Below are 22,937 nucleotides of genomic sequence, written 5' to 3'. Positions count from 1 at the left end.
TTAGTTTATTCAATAGTGTAATAGCTGTTTCTTGATTTTATATAAAGATACAGTGATGACACTAAAAAGAAGTTGGCAGTCTTATGTAAAGCACTTGTTGTTGAACGTTGCTACACAAATTAACTTTTAAGTATACACATTTTAATTATGGAATGGGCTCAGTCAGAGTATTATGTTATCACTTTACTTATAATTACTGATGTATTGACGTGTGAGCAGCAATTGTATGTTGAAATTAGCTGGAGCTAATATTTACTCCTTCATGTGGCTGGCTTTTTTTTTGTTCTCTAATAAACTTTAGGTTAAATTGATCTGGAAATATAAACCATAGTTGTGAAAAAATATAGTAAATATTTCCCTTTGAGGTATGTAGAAGTCACTGCTAGCTATGTATAACTCCACGGTTGTTTTAACGTGACAGTATCATAATGCAGCTTTAAGAAGACGTCAGAATAACTTCACTTTAATGTTAGTGGAGCATCTTTACTTGCCTGCTAACCACTTAGCGTTAGCTTAGCATGGGCACTGTTTTGTTTGTTGCGAGTCAGCTCCATCTCTTGGCTGTCAGCGTAAAATCCCACTGGAGATGCAGCTCCTGAACGTCACAGCGACCGTTTATCAACCATTTAAGCTAAATGATGCATAATAAACATGTCGTTTACCGATTGTTAAACTATTGAAGGTTGAAATCCTCTACACACGCTTTCCTCTTCGCTCATCCGTAGTGGTGTTTGGTTGCCAGTGGTTACAGGAGAGTGTGTGCGTGTGTGTGTGCGTGTGCAGGGGGAGGGCGGGGGGTATTGACTAGCATATCCAAGAGCCAATCAGGTCCTGGCAGTAAAATGGCGTAAGAAGTTACCTGAGCCACACGTTGCATGAGGAATTTGACCACAAGGCAACACACGAACTTCATTTTAATAACTTTACTTCAGTCATGAGTCTCACAGTAAAACATCCCAAGGTATAGTTTTGTATTAGACCGAAACATTTAGGACACAACAATACAATACGTTGATTAAGATGATGCGCAATATTGGTAAGTGTAAATTCAATGTATTTCCTGTTTACTGTTGGATATTATCTACGGGATATAATCTGAACATCTACACGACAAGTAATAATAGATTGCCGGAGCTGGAAGCTGATCAGGTTCATGAATGTGAGCCGTTGTGTTTTATTCAATAATGCAGGTACACCTGACTTCATTTCCTTATTCCTCACAGTTTGATCATCCATTTGCAACGTGGGAAAAGACAACTAAAGCCTTTTAGAGCTTCATATTAATGCTGTGCCATGTGTTGTTTCTGTTGTTCTTCATGTTTTCCTCATAGGAAATAAAACGAGTCAGTGGTGGTTAGCAGGTCCGTCTTTCAATCAGGGGATCGGCGGTTCGATCCCTGCCCTAGTCAATGTGTCCTTGAGCAAGACACTTAACCCTAAATTGCTCCCCGTATCTGTGTCTCCGGTGTATGAATGTAACATGTAAAGTATCTTTGAGTACCTTAAAAAGCGCTATATAAATGAAATGGATTATTCTTATTCTCATTAATAACCTACATATTTTCCGGAAGTTTAGTAATGCTCAATGTTCAGTTTTGATCGCTATCAAGTGATCAACCTTTTTGTTAGGCCAAAGTTTGGAGGGCAAGGGTGTTGTATTTCATAATAGTAGGAAGTGTTTCTATTCTATCTAGTGTTATTTTTCCTTTAGGTCTGTAAATAGACTGAACAAAAATCCAACACTACAACACTAAGGTCTCAAGAAGTTGAATCACAATCTCCCTGACAACAGTGTTAATAGACAAATTAACATTATAACCTTCAAAAAGAATTTATTGCATGGTAATTGGATTTGGTTGCATTACATTTGACAGACGTACACATAAACTAAACACTTTCTTTGTGCATGTTCGTTGTGAAGTTGACTGTTGTTTTTGATTATTGGTGCCACCAAGGCTTCACCATTGTGTTCAAGTCCAAACATGTCAATGGAAAAACAAAAGGATCAATCATTTAACATTTTTTCCTCACATTAAATTGATCTTAATATTGTTGTCACACAAGTTTGTATTGAATGTAAATCCATTTATTAATTGTAGATATGGAGGAGCCGAGTGACTCCCCCCACCACGAACATCAGTTTGTGGAATATCTGGAAGATGTGGAGTGTCTCAGGAGGAAAATCAAATTTTACTTCATGAACCCCTGTGAGAAGTACCACGCTCGCGGACGAAAACCATGGAAACTCATGTTGCAAATCATCAAAATTGCCATTATTACTATCCAGGTGAAAAAAGCTCATGTATGACCTGAACATATGTGAATTGTGTGGCTTCACCACCCGGATAACACCTGCCCCCCCCCCCCCCCCCCCCCCCCCTCTCCCTCCCTCCCTCATCTTAGTTAGTGTCTTTCGGGCTGAGCAACCAGATGGTTGTCTTGTTCACTGAGGAAAATCTGAGCACATTCAAGAACCTCTTCTTGAAAGATTATGATGGAGACATGGATAGTTATGCTGTCTACAGACAGGCGGACGTTTATGATCACATCGATTACATCCTGGTACAGGTAACTACTAGCGTTCGTTTGGTTTTCTTCCTTGTGAGAAACACCAAGGAGGCATGAATTTATTTGTTTGACGCATCAGTTTGTTCAAATGCACATTTTCCTTATTGTAAATCATTATTGGCTTTATATAACTGTCTGCATGTGTGGCCATAGAGCTTAACAAGCTGCCATGACAAGATGTCATGGGATTGAACTTTGTTCATGTTTTTTATCTGTCATTTAGTTTTGTAGATTCTGACAGCATAAATCGAACGCTGAACTGTTGTAACACATGTCAATTATTAATTTCTAGTATGGAGATCTGCACAGCCTCACAGTGGGGAATCAGGAATATGATAAAAATTACCCCATGTCAGTGTGTCAGGAGTTCTACAAGAACTCCACCATCTCCCCGGGCAACGAGACCTTTGACATTGATATCCACGTGATAAATGGTATGTATGCCTGATTATTGGAGTTATGCATGGGAAAACAGAATACTTAACCATGTTTAAGGATTACAGTTGTTGCTATTTTTTTGATTGTCTTTTTTTCTTCTTGTTGTGGCATCTAACAGATTGCTTTAATGTTTATCCGATGGAGCATCTAACATTGCGGAAAGCACTTCCACATTTCAAATTGCATTTCAAAAGGTTTGCGCATGAACATTTAATTAAAGTCGCACAGTTTCATACAGGATGTGAAGCGCCTCAGTTAATGCATCTGCTCTGTCTTCCAGGATGCTTTCTGTCAAGATCACATTTGTCCTTAAGGCAATAAATTTACAGACAGTGAGATATCGAGAGATGCCAGACTGCTACGACTTTACTATTATTGTAAGTCATTTGACTTGTCTTCATGGCTCAATAAACACCAGTGGATCGCATCAGACTTTAAACACAATGATTTTAAACATCTGATCACTTCATTGCTGCCATAACCGGAACTTGTGTTTATATAATGAAACTACCCGAGGACCCAATTCTGAGCAGTCTTCAAATTTAGGCATATCAATATTTTATCATGCCTGCTATGTACTTAGTACAATGTTATCTCAAGGAGCTGTGAAGTGAATGATAATCTGTGGGGTTTGACTTCCAGGATGTCGTCCTTTTTTCTAAAATGACTTCTCCTCCCTCAAACATGACTCCGGTGAACAGATAACTTTCGACAACCAAGTGCACAGCGGCAGGATAAAGGTTGACCTGGAAAGCGATGTTGAAATCAATGAATGCCGAGACTTGAAAGTAACTGGAGCATGTACGTTTGCTGAGCTGAAGTTAGTGTGTACAAATTAATCATCTCGCTTGCAGCTCATGTTCTGGCTGCTCTCTAAGCCCGAGGCTTTGCCGCTTATGAAATGAGTTTGAAGATGTTCGTCGTGCTCAGGTGAGAGTAATCGTAATCTCTTTGTTCCCTCCAGCTGCTAGAAACATACACCCGACGGTGCTGTTTGACTGCCTCGTCATTATAACGTGCATCGCCTCCTTTGCCCTCTGCACACGCTCAGTGATCAATGGGATTCAACTGCAGTTTGTAAGTTCCTCGAACTTGTACTTTATTTGTAAGGTCCTCGAACTTGTACTTTATTTGCTCATTATAGTACAGTGTTTATAAAGTGGAGGTCACACCTGCTAAATCAATACTGAAGGATAGCAGTTGCAAATAAAAAACAAGTCTCAGAACTAAACTATGACCATGTTGTATTAATATAAATGATGACTTTATATGTCATACTATACTATGACTCTTTATTATATACTATACTTTGACATTCTCCAGAATTTCTCTGAATTGTAGTGAAGTAGAATTATGAAGGGACATGAAATAGAAATACTCAAGTAAAACACAAGTAGCTCAAATGTGGGCTCAGGTGCGTTACTTAAATACATGTACTTACATTCTTTATTTAATATTTAACATAACAAATTGGTTGCAAATATTATTTACCAAAAACCTCTTTCCAGATATTAACAGTACAACTACCTGTATTTAACTCTGTTGTAAACAGGAGTACACAGACTACTGCAAGAAACATTGTGGATGTCAAGTCCCGTGGTCGGACAGGCTGGAGTTTTTGAATGGTTGGTACATCCTCATCATGGTTACCGACATATTGAACATCATTGGCTCCATTCTCAAGATAGAGATCCAGACTAAGGTAATGTGTATTCTATAGTGTGACTGAGGTTGATCGATATCAATTGTTTTGCAATATTACATTGTGAGTCTATTAGAAGCTGTCTCCACTGTGCATGATGAACCCCTTCAGTCTATTTGTCACATTTTCAGAGATCCACTTTTTCTTTTAGGTCCTCACTAATTACGATGTCTGCAGCATCTTCCTTGGGACCGGTACCATGTTTGTCTGGATCGGTATCATCCGCTACATGGGCTACTTTAGGAAGTATAATGTAAGTCCAGATCATTCATAACGCATGCTCTTTTGTTTTTTATGGGTGTCACATGGGATGCAATCATTCAACAATACCAAAGCCACATTGTTTACAATAGACAATCCCGTACATTGCAACAGTAACAGTCCTCAGCTTTGCTCTTCTACCAAGTAATCTCATTTCATAAACTTTGTTTCTCATGAGGTTTAAGATGGACCTGCCAGTGTTTCAATACAAACATCTTCTGGGACCACACTATTTCCTTTAGCAGTGCAACATCGTACCTCGGCATTCATTACATGCTACGGTCTTTATTTTAATTTTATTTCAGGCCTTTTCCTGATGTTTGCACCAAATTACAGGAACCGTTAAAAGAGAAGACTTTTCTGATCTTTTACTATCTGTAGTCGTCTGTGGTCATTTTCAGATTCTCATCCTGACGATGAGGGCGGGGTTCCCAAATGTAATCCGTTTCATCTGCTGTGCTGGAATAATCTACATGAGTTACTGCTTCTGTGGCTGGATTGTCCTGGGCCCATATCATGAGAAGGCAAGGGTGGTTTACATAATGCAAAGAAAAGTCTGCTGTATTTTTATAAAAGCCAAACTAGAACATATTTTCAAATTCTAAATCTTTTTTATTTCAGTAGTTAATCACAGTGGTGGAATATAACAATCATATTACTTAATTACTATCTTGAGGTACTTGTAAAATACTGTATACCCTTATATTACAAGCTACACAGCAGTACATACTTATGTTAAATTAGCACTGTATACCAGCTGCAACATTAAAGTAATTCAGATATAAATGCATCATTGATTAGAATATAATGAATATGAAATGAACTATTCCACATAATCAATATTTTTGGTACTATCCACTTCAATTCACACTTAGCTTCAGTTACTTGTGACAGTATTTTCAACACTGTGGTACTGTAACTTTTACCCAGGTGAAAGATATGGTTACCCATTCCATCAGTGGTTCATCTGGACAGATTAAAGTAATACCCTTTCTTCTCTTGGACCTTTGGTTTTAGTTTCGGACCTTGAATATGGTGTCGGAGTGTCTGTTCTCCCTAATCAACGGAGACGACATGTTCGCCACCTTTTTGGAGATGAAGCAAAAGAGCCTCTTGGTGTGGCTCTTCAGCAGGATCTACCTCTATACCTTCATCTCGCTCTTTATCTACATGATCCTCAACCTTTTCATCACAATCATCGCCGACACCTATTACACAGTGAAGGTGACGTTTACTCGTTTTAGATATTTGTAACCCACTATTATTTACCCTCCCTTAATGTGGAGGATGATTTGTATGCTGAATGTTTGGCGAAGAGTAATATTTTATTTGCAGTCGTTATAGCAAACTATTAACGGTATTAACTCACTTTTTGCTCCTCATGCAGAGGCAGAGTGGAAAGCCGAGATCAGAGCTGCAAAGATTCATATCGCTCTGTAAAGATCTGCCGAATTCTGGAATGTACAGATGTGAAGAGAACAAAGGCTTCTTCTTGAACGACTGCATTACCAGGTAGGTCTAGCTCACACTGGCATAGTCTAATATTGTAATATCCCTTATCGGCACTAACTAAACTGGGGATGCAAGCGCAGTGTGCCAAACCCCTTTTTTAATACTCCATGTAGTTGGTGGACATAACTGAATCTAAGCTGAGCTATTTTCTCTTTTCAGGTGCAGGAATCATCAGGACAGGCTGTCTTCAGAGGCATAAAAGGCATTCAATGTGTATATATTAAAAAGATCATAGTTTAATATATGAGTATATTCAGTCCTAAAACAACTTTTAACATTATGCCACTGGTTTCTTCTACATTATGCCACTGGTTTCCTCAAGAGATTGATTTCATGTGAAGCAGCAGTTTTTCAGTGCTGAAATGACACTAATGAAGTTGACGCACAAAGCACTTTTAAAATCCACTTATTTATACGCATATGAGATTGTGACATGTCATTTGGCAATGTTGTACACTGAGGTTAAATCAAGGTTGAATAAATGAGTGAACTGTAAACTCGCAAGATTTTATTTCTCCATTGTCAAGAGAAGGTTACAATACAAAAGCTAAAAGAAAGAAATGTTCTCCTCACATTAATTCATTCCTTGTTGTAATGTTGCAAAAAATAAAAATCCCATTTCTGGTCATGGCAATAATAGCTCCGCCCATACAAGTCTTGAGAAGCAATATTGGGAGGCCAATAGATGCCATAAATGGCTCAAGCAGTCACTACTGCAGTAGTAGCGGTGGATGTGGACCTTGATTTTCCCAGAGAAAATGTTGAGTTATTGTTGGAGAGATCAACTCAAGTTGCTCTTAAAGCCTTAATGGAATCGCAAATAGGCAGAATATGCATTCCAATTTGCTTAATAGCTTGAGAGGTTCATATAATCTTCTTCTTGTCCATCATCATAAAGCAGAAATCCCTTCAGTTTGGCTTATGTCCCTTGGTGCCTTTAGTCCAAACAACACAACCCAGTTTGTGTGAATGGTTTGATGCAGACGCCACTGGGAGGTCTTTGATAAAAACACCCAGCATTGGGCACCACAAAAAAGGTGATGACTACCCAGAGATGCTGTCAGACATCTTAAAACAAGTCCATATGTCTTGCACACCTAAATTCCTATGTTTACAGTGACCCGTTTTGTAATGTTTGAGACCCTGATTCCTTAGTGTCTCTTGCAGCCTTGTGCAAGTATTGAGGTTCCAAAAAAATCAACTTGATAAAGAAAAAAAAAAGGAAGCTTTGTTACTTCATCTTGTCTCCGAAGTGATTTTTCACTCATGGAGTCAGTCGGGTTTGGATTGGGTTACGTCAGGAGGTGGCAGGACTCGCTGCTCCTCCATCCGGTTGGACTGGGAACGCTGGATGAGACTAAAAAAATCTTCATCTGGAACAGTTGGTCCCTTAGATTTAGAAGGTGGAGCAGCACACCGCTGGTCGTTCAGTCGGGAGCCCTAAAGCATTGACGAAAGTGAGTCCAATTATATGAGCCGAGGCATATCAAGAGCACAAGTAGCCACATGTACAAAGTGGAAGCTCCTACTACATTAGTTAGGGATCTTAGACACTTATACTATGTAAAGACAATGTACACATGCAAGTGTTTGAGAGGAAATCAATATGCTTATTTGGGTGTGAGCACTAAATACTAAAGTCACCAAGATGTTTTTTTTTCCCCCCAGTGCTGAAATGTTTAAATTAACTCTGTATACACCTTCCCAGAAATAATTACAATAACTGTACTGAACTCCTCAAAAGAGCATCTATAACTTTAACAAAAAAAAGTGTCTGAAAGGGATATAGCTCAAGTCCATGTTAAACCTGTCCACAGAGAAGCATACAATTAAACATGCATAGAGAATACATTTCTTATTCATATTTATCTGTCTTTCTCCCTGAAATTACCAAACTATGTAGTTCTTTTCGGGACATCTCTTAACATTTAGTAGGGTATTATTCACAAAATTACCATGGTATATCTGTTCTGTGAAAAACTAAATACTGTCTGGTTGGGCAGGAGGCAACTTACTGGATTTATTTCCCTCACCTGGCATTTAACTAGCATATCGAAGAAGACGTCATCCCCTTCAGGCTGCTCAGCACTGGCCTCGAGGCGACTGTACAGGGAGGGTATGTGAGGCGAATCTGTGCAGGAGGTCGGGGCTGAGAGGAGAAATTAGCATTAGACACGGAGTGAGTAGTGATACTGATGGAGATGACGACAATCTGCAATATTGTGTTACCTTGAGGGGGGAGTTGATCTGTGCTGGAGGTGGAGGGTGTACGAAGCAGGTTGGATGTGCTGAGACGTAAGCCAGGAAAATGGCTCAGGCTGACTCGTTGGTCGTCCAGACGACGGGCCTGGGAGCTGGCCAGCAGCTCCAGGAAATGACCAGGATCCTGCAACGGTGTTTCGCACTCCAAAATAGCTAGAAACAGAGGTACTTCTTATCTGGGTGGAATGCTTAACAAATGGTGTATGTTGCGTTACAATTTGTAACTGTGAGTTGTGCCTTTTTACTCGCCATTTCATTCTGATTTGTAGACAAAAAGACGACAACAGAAATGAGTTTCAAAAAGGATGAGATGTTATTCAATGCAATTTAAAGCAACGCTCCAACCAAAATCTCTCTTTTGAGCATCACCCCCCCCCCCCCATATACTTGCTTTTTACATTATAGTTTATGGTGGGCTATAAAACATGTTCCATGAATGCTGTGATAAGCTTGGATTCATGACCATTATAAAAGGAGTTCAAATATAACTATTTTCAAGTGGGCAAAAAGTAAAAAGGTCCACAGAAGCTTTGCTCAGTGAAGGATGACACCACACACCTTTTACACTTCATGGCAAGAAACAGTGTTTGATACTCAAATCATAGATTTTGGGTGGCTTATTACTTTAAGTCATCTTTGACACAGCAACACAAAGGATTGCACAATATTTACTACGTGAAGGACACATGCTGCATTCACACCATAGGAGCAAAACTGGCTTGTCTTTAATGAAGGACAAACTTATAGCTTATTAAGAAAATAACTTGTAACAAATGTTCACTTGTGTTTAAGTCACAAAATGGTACTATTACATATGGTGTGAACACAAGGGGTTGACTCACGTTTCCTTTCAGCTACAGGTGGGGTGGAGGAGGGAAAGGAAGGAGCAGTGGAGCACCTTTGGTCGTCCATTCTGTTGCCCTGGAAACGAGAGAGGAGGTCGAAAAAGCCATCCTCTCCAATGGTGTCCCGTGATCCAGGCTAGAGTGTAAACAAATTAAAAATGTATTTAACATCATGACAAGACAATAGATTATTATTCCGATCAGGTCAGCAGGCAGGCATTTAATGAAAATACAGGAACGAAAGGGTTAACAGCATGACCACACGGAGTCACTTCCTACTTCTTAACTCATGTTACAGAAGCCACTTTTGATTTGGGGCGAAAACAATTAGTCGTCTGATAGGTAACGTATTGGAATTCTTCAAATTAGTTTATTAATTTTGGGTAATTTTGATGGACACTTTTACACTATTTTCTGACAGTCTAGAGAATAAGTGCCATTTTCTAATTATTGATAAACAGATATACTGCTTTCATCTGCAAATATGTACTACACTCAGTGTTGGTATACGTTTAAGGAAGATTTTTAAATTAAAAACTAACAAGTGAAAGCTAGACTTTCAGTTTATCATTCTGCAAAAAAGGGTTGCACAACAAAATGCAAGTTGTAATCTCTATGCTACTGTGTGTGGACAGAGAGGGAATTTCTCACACCAGTGTATAGTTTAATATAAAAAGGCGTTTTCATTAACTATCAATTTTAAAATTGACTGAACTTGACTTTTTTGAAGTCCGATATTGCTTTGTAACATACGAGCTAGACACAATCCCACATTGCAACACAGAAACATTTCCTCATGCAGTCTTCAAACTGTATGTGGAAACAATGTTGAGGCTGTGTCACATGACACATGTTTCACTTTTAAACTGGTCTCGAGTGTGAATCATCATTGCTCATCTTGTGGGTTCCATGGATGTTATGAGTAAGCAGGACGGCCGAGTATATTTAGAAACACCTTTGGAGACACCGGTGCTTCCAGCTCAGGAGCCGAGTGCTCGGTGCAGTTTTCATCCTGGTCTTTAGGAGAGGATTTGGGGTTCTTCTGCTTCTTGCTTTTCAGCCGATGGAAGAGGAAGAGCTTCGTGGAAGCCATGATTGTGTTGGTTTTTGAAGATCCAGGGAATACGTCTTCTTCCCAGTCCTGTACATTCAAAGTGCATAGTGGTTTAACCATGTTAACACTACGGGTTGGGTGAACACGTTCTCTGGGAAAAGGAACATTTATTATATTTTACATGACAAAGGTTTCTTCTTGTGTTGGCCAACATGTTCCTTGAGCAGGAGAACAAGGCTGACTTAATTCATCTTGCAATTAAAATCAAGACAGTTGCAAAGAACCAAATTCAGGAGAACTGCACCCTCCAACAGCAGTTAGTGGAAAAAAAGAACCTTATTATTTGCCGCGTAGATTATCTAAAAATAAAATAAGAACTTCCATTTATAATGACAAACAGAGTGGTGCTTGCATTTGGACAATGTTCTATAGTTCAAGGTAAGAAATGTATACATACTAAGTAATTTCATACATACTGGATGAGCAGATGAATCTCCAGTTTGATTTTTGTCTGGACTTGGACTCAGTCCCAGGTTCTCTGCACTGCCGAGTATCCTTGCTGAAGACTTGACCCCTGAAAAAAAAGATACAAAATGCATTAATGTGGCAACTTAATATTTATACATAACAGGAAAACTGTGTTTTTAAGGTGCACTGTGGAGTTTACTGCATTGTTTATGTGCACATGTGAGGGCATCCATAGCACTGCTAGGTCAAAAAACCCACAGAACCTTAAACAAAAGACTGACAATGAAAGATGGCCTCTCCTGGAGATCGGGAAAATTCGGGAATCTAAATGTGTGCATAAAGATCATTTAACAGTTTCTGGAAATCATGCATCTAAAAATGCAAGTACACAGATTCACAAGTGTAATGGAATACGGCTCCAAAATAGATTTGTCAAAATCTTCTGAAAATTACATGCTTTTTTTGGAGAGTGCACAGTTACCTTGGAGGCTGGGGTAACCCTGGTAGCTTAATGGCAGTGCAGAGCTATTAGTGTTGGTGTTGCGGAAGATGTTGGGGGGAATGCTGGAGTTGGACTTCAGACCTACGACCAGCCGTAGGTCCGACAAGTTCATCCTTGCTGTCACTTCGCCACTTTTGTCTCCAGTCTGCAACATCAAAGCCAATGTAAGCATATGACTACAAAACAAAGACAAAATAAACTACTGTCAATTATTTTTTTACACTGGCTTTGCAGTTTGTTTGTCTCTAAAAATCCTTCATGAATGTAGACATACAAACGATGCTTACGAAAAATACACTTCATTGCTGTTCCCCATGCAACCACTAGAGGGGTGTGGCCTGATGGCAGCTACTGATTGCACCCTGAGGGAGTAGGTAAACAGTAAATGGTCACCTCTTTGGCAATTTCCAGATGTTTCTCTGCAAAGTACATGGCTTGCTGATGATTCCCCAGGGCGGTGTGGGCATTTCCCAGACTCCAGTATGCTCGTCCTTCACCGACTCTGCAACAAGACAGAGGGGAAACAGGCTGATCAACTTTAGCTGAGATTACGCAAGAATAGGAGGGGCATTCATCAAACTGTCATGCTGTACAATAAAAAAAGAAAAAGAAACACGATCCTAACATGAGCTGGTACAGCTGGAATTCAACAAGTCGATATTTTGAGTAAATTCAATCTCACGTATGGGCACACATATTCTCTATTACTTTGTTCAAGAATAAGTTTCTATTAATGGAAATAATATTTGTATGAGTAAAGAGACACTTTCAAAACCAATAATCACAGAATTTGGCTAACTCTCTCTGTCCCTCCTATTACATTAATTGTATACATTATATATGGCTTCAATGACAATGTGACTGTGCAAGTATATTTTAGCAGACATCTTGGTTCCTTTTCCTCAGACTGTAAAAATAGACGAGGCCTCCCACGATAAGAAGAACAGCATTGCTTTGTTCGCAGAGATGTAATAGAGGGAAAGCCTATACACACTGACTATCTGCACATTTAAAATGTTATCTATAAAAGAATAAAGAGTGCTTTATAAAAGATCCATATGCATCTTTTCTGGCATCTCACAGCTGTTATGTGTTGATGACATTAATCCCCATAAGAGAGACCCCAAGTGCTGTTTCTGTGTGACTCTCTGCTTTTCAGTGTGTTGGTGTTTAATTGTAGCTGCGTGGGTGTTGGCAGTATCACCACCAAATTGTGGCAGGTAATTAGTTCAGAGGCCACCCACATTGAAAACGTTACAGTCTCATTATACTTCAAAGACAGTTTGGCAGAAAGCTGACAACAAATGGCTTTTATTGCCAATACCTGTCATTTAGGTCCTGAGCAATGACCAGATGTTTGAGGTGGTAATCAATGGCTCTCTCATAGTCTTGCAGTAGTGTGTAGGTGTTGCCCAGACTGTAACAGGCCTGGGCCTCCACGGCTTTGTCCTTCAAAAGCCTGGCCAGCTGCAGAGTCCTCCTGAGGGCGAAACAGAAGAGGAGGAAGACGGTCAAAGAATGTCTAGGGTGGGAGTAGGAGAATGAGAGCTATCCACTACTTTCTTTGTTGCAATCTTCCATGGTCCTCTATATCAAGAAAATACGGGATTAAAACTTTGGAACGTAATCCCTTCTGGATTCTGAACAACTACATGTCTATACAGGTGTGTGGTGGTTATACATGACTGTTGTATTCTAAACAGTCTTCTTTGTATAACCAACACCGCAACACTTTTCTTCATGTAGTTGTACGCGGATTGAAGGACAATCTTTTTTCCTTATGTGCTTATTCACTTTTAATTGTGCTTATGTGTATTTAATTGTGCTTACATATTTTCTTTTAATACCATCAACCTGCCAGCAACTGCAGATACAAATACATCTGATTCTGGTGGCTTATGTTTATAAATGTGTTTATTGTTATTCATTTAGAGTATTTGTCAGCAATGTTAACTTCCATGTATTTTATATTCTAACTATATTATCATTCATTTTCTGTTTTTAGCCTTCACTTATGAATGCCCGGAGGAGGAGTTATACCTGCTGATGAACTGCATTATAGTAAGTTTCAACCAATTTATAAAATGGCCATATACTGCTTGAACATGCTAAATAGAAGAACATAAAGTACAGTGTTTCAAAGAAAACCAATTATTGCGAAAAAGTATTTCAGGATCAGGACTGTGCGAAAATTAAAATTGTGATCGGTGAATGTTTTGTCCGCGCATGATAAAGACATACAGAGATAGAGATATCTGTCAAAGACCATGACGATGTGAGAAAGGCCTCCAGCCTCACTCGTTTACTCACTTGTAATGACCAGCCGCCACTTCAAACTGGCTGAGGAATATGTGAGCATTGCCAAGGTTACAGTGGGCCCGTCTCTCAGCAGACTTATCCCCAAACTCTTTGGCGATGAGCAGCCGCTGCCAACAGGACAAACAGTAGGGCGCACATTACTCAGACTAAAAGAAACCATTTGAAAGGAAATCAAGATGGACAACTCCTTCACAATTATGAGGTGGGAGCGAACAAACGGTATGTGGATACAAACTTCTCTATCCTCTTGAAAGAACAGTGTGTAACATGGGGGAGGGGGTTAATTGTCATAAATGGATTACAATAGGCATAACTATGTTTTCGTTAGCTTAGGAAAAGCTATTTATGTCGACGCAGGCAGCGGCTCCTCTGTCACAGAGTCCACCATGTTTCACCGGCTCCAGTGAGAACCTTTCACATGTTTACGTTACGTGAAGGTTGGGATGGGTACCTCAAAAATGTAACCGGTACTGCTTTTTAATGTTTTGGTATAATATATTATCACGCTGCAGTGTGCATCTCCTCTGCTCTCTCCGTCAGGGCTGAGCTCCTCCAAGCACAAACACAAACAAACACGAGCACACACACACATAACTAAGTCAGCATGGAGAGCAGAGGCTGCGATGAACTGGGTGAAGTAAAGATTACTAGATGACTACGGTCCCATTGATGAGTAGAAAGACAATACTTTATCAAAAAGCATTAACATGTAAACAAAAGCAAAACTTAATTCACTCAAGCTGCAGTCTCTCACCCACCACCGCTATGTTCAAGCACAGAACGCACGATTGGCCAACATTGTTGATACCACGCACACGCACACGCACACACACGCACACGCATTTGCCACCTACCTTTTCGTGTGCATCTGCTGCTTTTTCAAAGTCACCCAGAAGATAGTAAGAATTTCCAAGGTTACCATGGGTACGACCTTGGGCTGCCCGATCGCTTAAGTCCATCACCAGGCACAGGTTTGCTCTTTGTAAAAAAAAAACCAACAACATCATCATCATCAAAGAAACACATTGATGCTTTTTGATTGCTTAGTTTTCATCGAAATTATTTTTTCAGGCCACGTAAGAGCCATCACAACAGAAACAATCATTTTAATGAATTAACTAGGCTTGATAGTGTATATACCCTCTGGACAAAATAGTGTTACATACATTTGAGTGACTTTGGGATACCAGAACCAGGTTGCACTTCATTTCAAACTTGGATTAAAAAATAAGCCAGCTTTGAGTAACGTGAAATTATTTTGTCAAAACACTATTTTCATGGTCAACACTAAACTAAGCAATCAACATTATATATACTGCCCAATACCATCATGGCATCAGCAATATTTTACCTACAGGATCAACTTGGTAACATTGCCAAAATGTAAAAGTTGATGCAGCCAATATGAGAGTCAGAAACAACTTTCTTGTTACAAAACCAATCAGCTTTGAGTCGGTTACAATTTATATCTGAGGAATTTGACTTGCAAATGTACAAAAAGTAGAGCAGTGGGGCTGCTGATAAAATCTGAATATGGTACTGAGTATGATGTACATTATTTATTTCAAATGCAAAACACATTATATGTATTTTGGATAATGCACAGAGATTGACTGTTCACATATGAAACATTTAAATTAGGAAAAGAAAGCACTTAATCAGAAAAAAACTGTAGTTCTTCTCAATGCACAGTTCATTTGGAATGTGTCCACGTTATTTAAGAACATAGAAATATTTATGATGTAACTTTTCCACTCTTGTTTTTGTATCAGTATTACCCGAAGATACATGATCTGTAAAAAAGCCATTTTCTTGTAATCCCATGTGGGTTGGGCCAGATGGGAAGAAACCAGTGACTCTGCAGTTAAGGTCTTGGTCTGAGGAAGTCATTCCTCAGGACTTTCAAAAATAAATGCAAAACAACAAATATAATCTTTTTGATGATACCAACTCACTCATAGTACTGTGCAGCTTTCCTCAGGGCTATCCTGGCCTCCTCTGGGAAGTCTCCTGGCTCGGCTCCAGTCCAGCAGATGCTCTTGCCCTTGGCGTGGTATACGTTCCCGAAATTATACAGCGCTCGAGCCTGCCCAACCTACAGCATGCACACCAGATTTTCACAGACGGAAACAAGAGTGACCAGTGCTGTAATTATATACTTAAAATACACTGACACCAGACCTGCTTGTGTGTGCATGCAGGCTGGCAAACTATTCTAGATGTTGCTGCGCCGACGCTTCGCCGTCATCGAGGACGCCAAAACTATTCTGTGGCTGCTGAGCAAGTCATGTGGTATCGATTGAAAATTGGATCCATTCATTTTAATCAAAGCAAACGGGCCTTTTAGTCAATGAATCGTGTCAGTCTATTAAGATAAAAGAACTAAATACATTTTTCAGCTGCAACTAAATAACTTCCTTGTAGTTCTAGAATACCACTAAAACATGGCCCACCTTGTCATACATGGCTCTGGTGATATCCAAATGTCTTTGGCAACAAACCACTGCTTCATCATACCGTCCTAAAAGCTTTAATGTGTTCCCAAGGTTGCCGCTGGCTTTTGCCTCACCAAGTTCATCTCCAATTGTTCTGGGATTTCAGAGAAGAAGAAAAAAAAATGTACGAGTTCAGAAACACAACAGGCAAGAAAGCAATTTACAGTCGCAAGCAGCGATGCAGTGGAGATCGATTCTACACATTTTAATCATAGAGGGGGAGATGGGGATTTAAAATGTTGTAGTGTTGTTCAGAATATATTGTCTTCACGGTCGATCTCCATACAACTTGGATGCACAGTCGCTAACCACGGTTAAATGGTTTTTTTTTAGCAGGAATTTCTCAAGGTTGTCAAATCTAGACAAAAGGGTGCAAAAGGAGGGTATGGTTTTAAAACAATTATTAAGGAAGTAAAACTGTTTACCTAGTAAGTGTGAGGTCATGGCGATGGTACTCCAGGGCTTTGTTATACTCTTGTAGGTGAAAGTAGGCATTGCCCAGCTGGCTGTAGATGGCACTAAGGATTTGAAGGTCCTCGGTTCCAACCTGGATTGCAGACTCAAAGAAGGACACACCGACACGATAGTCACCAGCCTTACAGAGCCGCTCACCTTCCAGAGCCAGGTCCAGACACGATGACTCCATCCTGCAGGAAGTGGGATCTACGTGAGACACGAATGTGAACTCCTTGTCCAAAACTCAAAGACATTTCTGAAAAACTTCATACTACATAAGGATCAGGAGGTAAATTATAGTTTACATTAGTATACTCAGAAGAGTGCTTACTGTATGTATTACTTTGGACACACGGTGAAGGAAATAAATATTTTATCAGATTTTGACAACTGACAGAAATGAACGCTCTATAAATTGTAATAACAGGTTTGTTTTAACAGCAAGAAACTTTTTTTTTTTTTTTAATCCAGAAAATCCCATCATATAAAAATTATGAATTGATTTGTATTGGATTGTGTGAAATAAGTATTTGATCCCCGAGCAACAAATGGCTCAGTACTTGGAGAAACCGTTGTTGGCAAACAGAGGTCAGACACTTCTTGTAGTTGGTCAGCAGGTTTAAATCCTTAAGGTTTCAAGGCTGTTGCCTGGCAACTCAAAGCTTCTGGTCCCTCCAGATTTTCTATGAGATTAAGGTCCGTAGAATTGGCTAGGCCACTCCTTGACCTTAATGTGCTTCTTCTTGAGCCACTCCTTTGTTGCCTTGGCCGTATGATTTGGGTCAATGTCGCGCTGGAAGATCCATCCATTAACCAATTGCAGTGCCCTGGATGAGGAAAGGACGTCGTTGGCCAAGATGTCACGGTACATGGCCCCGTCCATCCTCCCCTTGATACGGTGAAGTAGTCCTGTCTCCTTAGCAGAGAAACACCCAAAACGCAGCGAGTCGAGTTGATGCCAAAGAGCTCAAGTTTGGTCTCAATCATGCAGGTGTTCATTGGCAAACTTCAGACGGGCTTGTATATGTTCTTGAGCAGGGCGACCTTGCAGGCGCTGCAGGATTGTAATCCATGACGGCGTAGTGTGTGTACCTATGGTTTTCTTGGTGACTGTGGTCCCAGCTGTCTGGAGATCATTAACACGTTCCTCCTGTGTAGTTCTGGGCTCATCCCTTTTTCTCATCATTATTGATACCCCCTGACGTCCTTAGACAGCTCTTTGGTCTTACCCATGGCGGAGAGGTGAGAATCTGATTGATTGATTCTGTGGACAGGTGTTTATGATTTTGTTGCATATCATATGAAAACAAATTACATTTTGCCGGCATAAATTTTCATTTAAATAAGTACAGGTTTATGACTTGAGGCTTGTTTTTTCCGATATCTCTCAACACCCATTAAAACAAGAATGGGTTAGACAGCTAGCTCTCCAAGGGTAGCGAGAGTACTCCCCTTCCATGTTGACTTAACAAAATGCCTCAGGAAATTGATTATTACAGTTAGGGTCAAGGTCTGCCATCCCAAACAAATAAGACAAACTATATTGTATATCCTGCATGAGTTATGTATTTACTATTTACTTAATGTATTCATGACCAATTGTGGCTTCATACAAATCACACAGTTCCTAGTCTAAATGACCGTGCTTCCTGACAACAGAACAATTCATTAGCTTGAGTCAATGCAAAGGGACATATCAACGCCCAAGCCCACGTACCTGTTGCCTCTGCCCATTCTGATGCACTTAAGACAGTTTGACACGACGGACATTTCACGTTTCCCGATCACTTTCTGGAGCAAACACAGCTCTTTTAGCACAACAGCATTTACCTTCTCTTCCTTCACGTGCATACACATAACGCACACAGCCACAGTGTACCAATTTCCGAAAAATAGTGAAAACAGGGCTCCCTTGGGTCTGCTGCTGTCCGTCAAAGCGCTCTGCTAACCCGTGGTAACAGCACAACAAAGGACTTAATCCGCTCAGCATTCACACTGACCTTAATGGTCCCGAGCTGGGGTTAGAAACCTTTTGTTTAAGTGAGCACAGATTACCAACACATTGTTCGCAAGCAGAAAAAAAACTGAGAGAATGGTTTAGCTGATTGTCGTATTTCTCTATGATTTAGCCCTTTGTAACCTGCATCCCTAAGCCACCTGATGGTGTGTGTCACTTCCAATTAGGCCAGATCTCAGTGGTAATTATAGCAACTTTAAGTGGCCCCAGTGAAACCAAGGGCTATCTGCTCAACACAAATGATCATTCAGCCGCAGGCAGAATGGACAGGAATTGTCTTGCCGACCTGTCAAAAATGATGTTGTATACGTTTTAATGAGATGCATTATTTGTTGTTGGATTTCCATAATTCTCAATTCTCAATGAAATCCACTTGTCTGCACCAATGTGCCCTCTAGGGGAAGAACCAATATAGTGCTTCAGCATTAGATAAACCCAGGTTACATTAAAGCTGCTTCCTCTGCCAAAAACTACATTGTATAATTTACCTTAGCCAAATACTAATTCTTATTCACATTATATTGTATTGTATTATTACTCAATAATCTCTGTTAACAGCTGTTTACTAACACCAAACGTAACTCTTCCTGCCAATGTCAACAGAAATGAGTTGTTCACAATGTAATTATAAGTGAAGATATAGGGTACACAAGAGTGTTTAACCACATGTGTCTAGTACTATTTTGCACATGTGCAGTGCCGATCGGGTAGGATGTAGGGTTTGATGTTGCTTTAATGAGCTGATAAATTATATGAATACCCGATATCAGATTGGTGCACAGACTTCCGTACATTTAAAATGTCGACTCTACCCTACAATGAATCCTGCAATCAGGTGCATATTCTGACAATTGTTTCAGGCATGCCATGAAATATTTACATTTGGGTTAGTAAAGACCTCCTGTGGTCTGCTCAGCATCCTTCAGCAGTTTGCCAATAAGGTGTCACGTTACTGCCACTGAAACACTGTTGTAAATATACCCATAAATAAATCAAGCACAAGCTGTTCTGAACATTTAACTGATTATATTCAATATCCCTTTTATAATGAACAAATTACACATTTCCCTAGAATTTTTTTTTAATCCATTAAGGGTGCAACTAACAATAATTTTCAGAATTGATTAAACTGACAATAATGTGTTTCTCAGCAGCTGTAACCACAGTGTTTGCATTAATCAATATTTAGACTATTAATTGATTCATCATTCTGTGTTGGACTAATCGATGAATTGACTAAATGTTTCAGCTCTCATCCATCTCCATTATGAGGATAATCCATTATCAAAGTTCAAGCATTAATAAGGCTTTTATCACAGAATATGAAGCACAAGCATATGTAACTTTCTTTAGATACGAGGCAATGAAAACAGATCATTTTGCAATCATCTCATGTTCAGATAGTACATAAAGATACGGTTATTGTGACACTGAATGTGCAGCATACCTCTGGCGGACATGAAGTAAATGCTCCCTGTCCTGCACGCAGTACAGAGAAACGCCGCCATACATGACTGTCAGCCTGGAAGTCCCAACAAGAGCCAGACTGAACCACATGATGGATCCCTGTCAACTGCGGGGTTGAAGAATCTGGAGACTGACAAAGACTCGTCTCTGGGAAAGGCTGAATACCGCCACGCAAGGTTTCCAAAAGACAACGCAAGACTTCAACTGACATACAATACTATCTTTGTCCAGCCTCTTATCTTGAAATTGGAGCTGGGAAGCAAGAGTAAACACTCACTGACACACACCATCACACCTTCCCACCAGAAACATCTTATTTCATTAATTTAACACAAGTCATTTTGACAAAAATGATAACTTAACTTTTTAATCAGTCTGCATGTTTTACATTATTTTTTTTATGTGGCGTTTGAAATGTGGGTAGTAGCTAGCCATCAGAGTAAAGACAAAGAAAGGTCATTGTGGCAGCGGGTTGTGGTTAGGCTCAGCTACAGACTGGGTGGAGCAGGGGTGTGGTTCAGGGAACGGTCGTGATGTGTAAATCAGCCTTAGCTGGGATCAAGTGTGTGTGTGTGTGTGTGTTTTGTTTTCCGTATAAGAGCAGGAGTAGCTGGAGAGGAGAGGAGGAACGGGTAGCGGATGCCTGGATCGTGCGCTACCAGAAGCGTAACCAGAACAAATAAAACCTGTTACTGCCCTCACGATTGTGTGTGTTGCCCTCTTTGGTGACTGCCCGAGACTCAAACATGTCACAGTCATCATATGCTGGCCCCCGTTTTTGACAACCCCCTGGTAAATGCACAGTAATGCTGCCGATGGCGCTGAAGCATAATGATGAAACCAAAGGAATATCAACACAAAATGCTGTTACATTTCCACAGTTCATTTGCAGGGCCTCTAACCACGAAACATTGTACAATAACGTCTCAAAAGAAATATCACGAAACACTGAATGACAAATTCAACAGGAAATGAGAACTCCCTGTTGTAAAAACAAAACAGCAAGAGAAAGTACCAAATGCTTGCCCTCTCAATTTGAATTGTATCCATATGAATTTCTTGATGTCAATTGTGTGGGGTATTACATCAGAAAAAGTTTGACTATTGCTAGTGTAAATCTCTGAATTGCTGAGATGAATGATCTGTGGGAATTTTGCAAATAAAGAGAGAGCCATTATTGCAGGTCACAAGTTTAAATCACATCATAAATGCCATTACTTGATTTTCTTTTGATCTTTTTCTTTTCCACTTGTGTGGAAAGCTACAATTGAAAAGAACTGCAAGAATAAAACTGCTCTTTGGAAGCTTGGTGTCGTCATTTAGTCACATGTGCTAGAGATAAATCATAACCATTTCAATATGAATACACACAACCGACCCTTGTCCAATTAAGGGATGCTCTCTAAAGTGGAAACCATATTGTATTTTGAAGAAAGCTTCATTTGAAGGAACCATCATTAGAGACTCAACACTAAACCTGCGTGTCACACGCAAAGTTAAATAGAATGATAAAAACTCAGCTGCAACAGCCTTTCTGGAATAACTATTCGAGATTGATCTAGAAATATATGAAGAATTTACAATAAAAAAAAAACACATTTCTTTAAAGTTATTTATTAACTTATTTTAATGAGGGCATTTAATACGTGCAATGGTGCGTCCTAAAAAACTATGTCGGGGTTTTTTTGTTCAAGGAAAAAAACACTGCGAGTTACTCAACGTATTCCCAGTTAGCGTTGTGTCCCATGGTGACACATGCTTTACGATGATGACTGTTGTTGGGGAAATAACAGACGAGAAGGCTGAAAATGAGTCCCACGTTTAGCGTGAACATGCCAGCACACGCTCGCCTGACCCGTTTAACGGCAGAGAACCGGAGCGGAGTGGGGAGACGCGTTTGGTCCGTTGACGTAGAGACACAAGCGAGGAAAAACTGAAAGAGAAAAGGCGACGCAGCGAGAAACACGAGCTCACGTTGACGTGTTACGCTTTAACGAGAGAAAAAAAGAAGGGAGCGCGACAACATGACTGAACCCCCCCCCCCCCCCCAAAAAAAAAAACTTTCCAGGTATTCTTTTCACCTACCTCAAACTGAAGCACGCGAATACATGGCTTCACTTTCAGTACATATGTCCACCGGTTTAAACACTTCTTGAGTAATCTTTTCGCCCAGTTGTTTACCAAACTAGTCGCTCGACCATCTTAAGAGGAAGATGACTGCGTTGTCTCGGGAAGCAGAAGTTGAACAAGCCACTCCTCGCGCTGAAAATCTGACTCCAATTAGGAGTCGACGTTTGCTGCCTTCAGGTTCCATCGGAAATGTTGCCATCATTGCTACTTAAAAACAATCGACTGATCAGATCTGTAACAAATAGGCTTTACATGTGGCGTTTGGAGGGTGGGGGGATTTTAAGGCTCTTATTGATGACTTCGAGTCAACTTATAGAGCAACATGCGGCACATAGCCGGAATTAATTCAGCAGCAAGTTGCAATACACAGATAGTTAGATTTGAAGGTCTCTGTCGCCCTCTGTCGCACACAGTGGCCTTGTGTTTCCAAAATATATCTTA

The 22,937-nt window shown here is 40.0% G+C and overlaps 2 protein-coding genes across 2 annotated transcripts; one reads left to right on the top strand and one right to left on the bottom strand.

Annotated features, from left to right (window-relative positions):
• The first annotated feature begins 826 nt into the window (after window positions 1-826).
• mcoln3b (mucolipin 3b) lies at window positions 827-6,975 on the top strand. The gene is made up of 14 exons (XM_034530313.1): window positions 827-1,036; window positions 2,100-2,287; window positions 2,404-2,568; window positions 2,861-3,002; window positions 3,125-3,200; window positions 3,287-3,383; window positions 3,708-3,807; window positions 3,971-4,083; window positions 4,559-4,708; window positions 4,860-4,961; window positions 5,371-5,493; window positions 5,987-6,193; window positions 6,357-6,481; window positions 6,641-6,975. The coding sequence occupies exons 1-14, from the start codon at window positions 1,021-1,023 to the stop codon at window positions 6,678-6,680; spliced, it is 1,644 nt and encodes a 547-aa protein (XP_034386204.1). The 5' UTR covers window positions 827-1,020; the 3' UTR covers window positions 6,681-6,975.
• Window positions 6,968-22,743, bottom strand: gpsm2l (G protein signaling modulator 2, like). The gene is made up of 15 exons (XM_034530312.1): window positions 22,452-22,743; window positions 16,852-17,073; window positions 16,385-16,520; window positions 15,887-16,026; window positions 14,786-14,909; window positions 13,923-14,038; window positions 12,937-13,092; window positions 12,006-12,114; window positions 11,592-11,757; window positions 11,119-11,216; window positions 10,544-10,729; window positions 9,586-9,724; window positions 8,711-8,896; window positions 8,515-8,630; window positions 6,968-7,921 (listed from the first exon to the last, which is right to left on the bottom strand). The coding sequence occupies exons 2-15, from the start codon at window positions 17,070-17,072 to the stop codon at window positions 7,754-7,756; spliced, it is 2,061 nt and encodes a 686-aa protein (XP_034386203.1). The 5' UTR covers window position 17,073; window positions 22,452-22,743; the 3' UTR covers window positions 6,968-7,753.
• Between the last annotated feature and the right edge of the window lie 194 nt (window positions 22,744-22,937).

The sequence above is a fragment of the Cyclopterus lumpus genome, chromosome 4 (assembly GCF_009769545.1).
Source record: "Cyclopterus lumpus isolate fCycLum1 chromosome 4, fCycLum1.pri, whole genome shotgun sequence".
Classification (NCBI taxonomy): Eukaryota; Metazoa; Chordata; class Actinopteri; order Perciformes; family Cyclopteridae; genus Cyclopterus; species Cyclopterus lumpus.
This window is presented reverse-complemented; position numbering and strand designations above follow the sequence as displayed.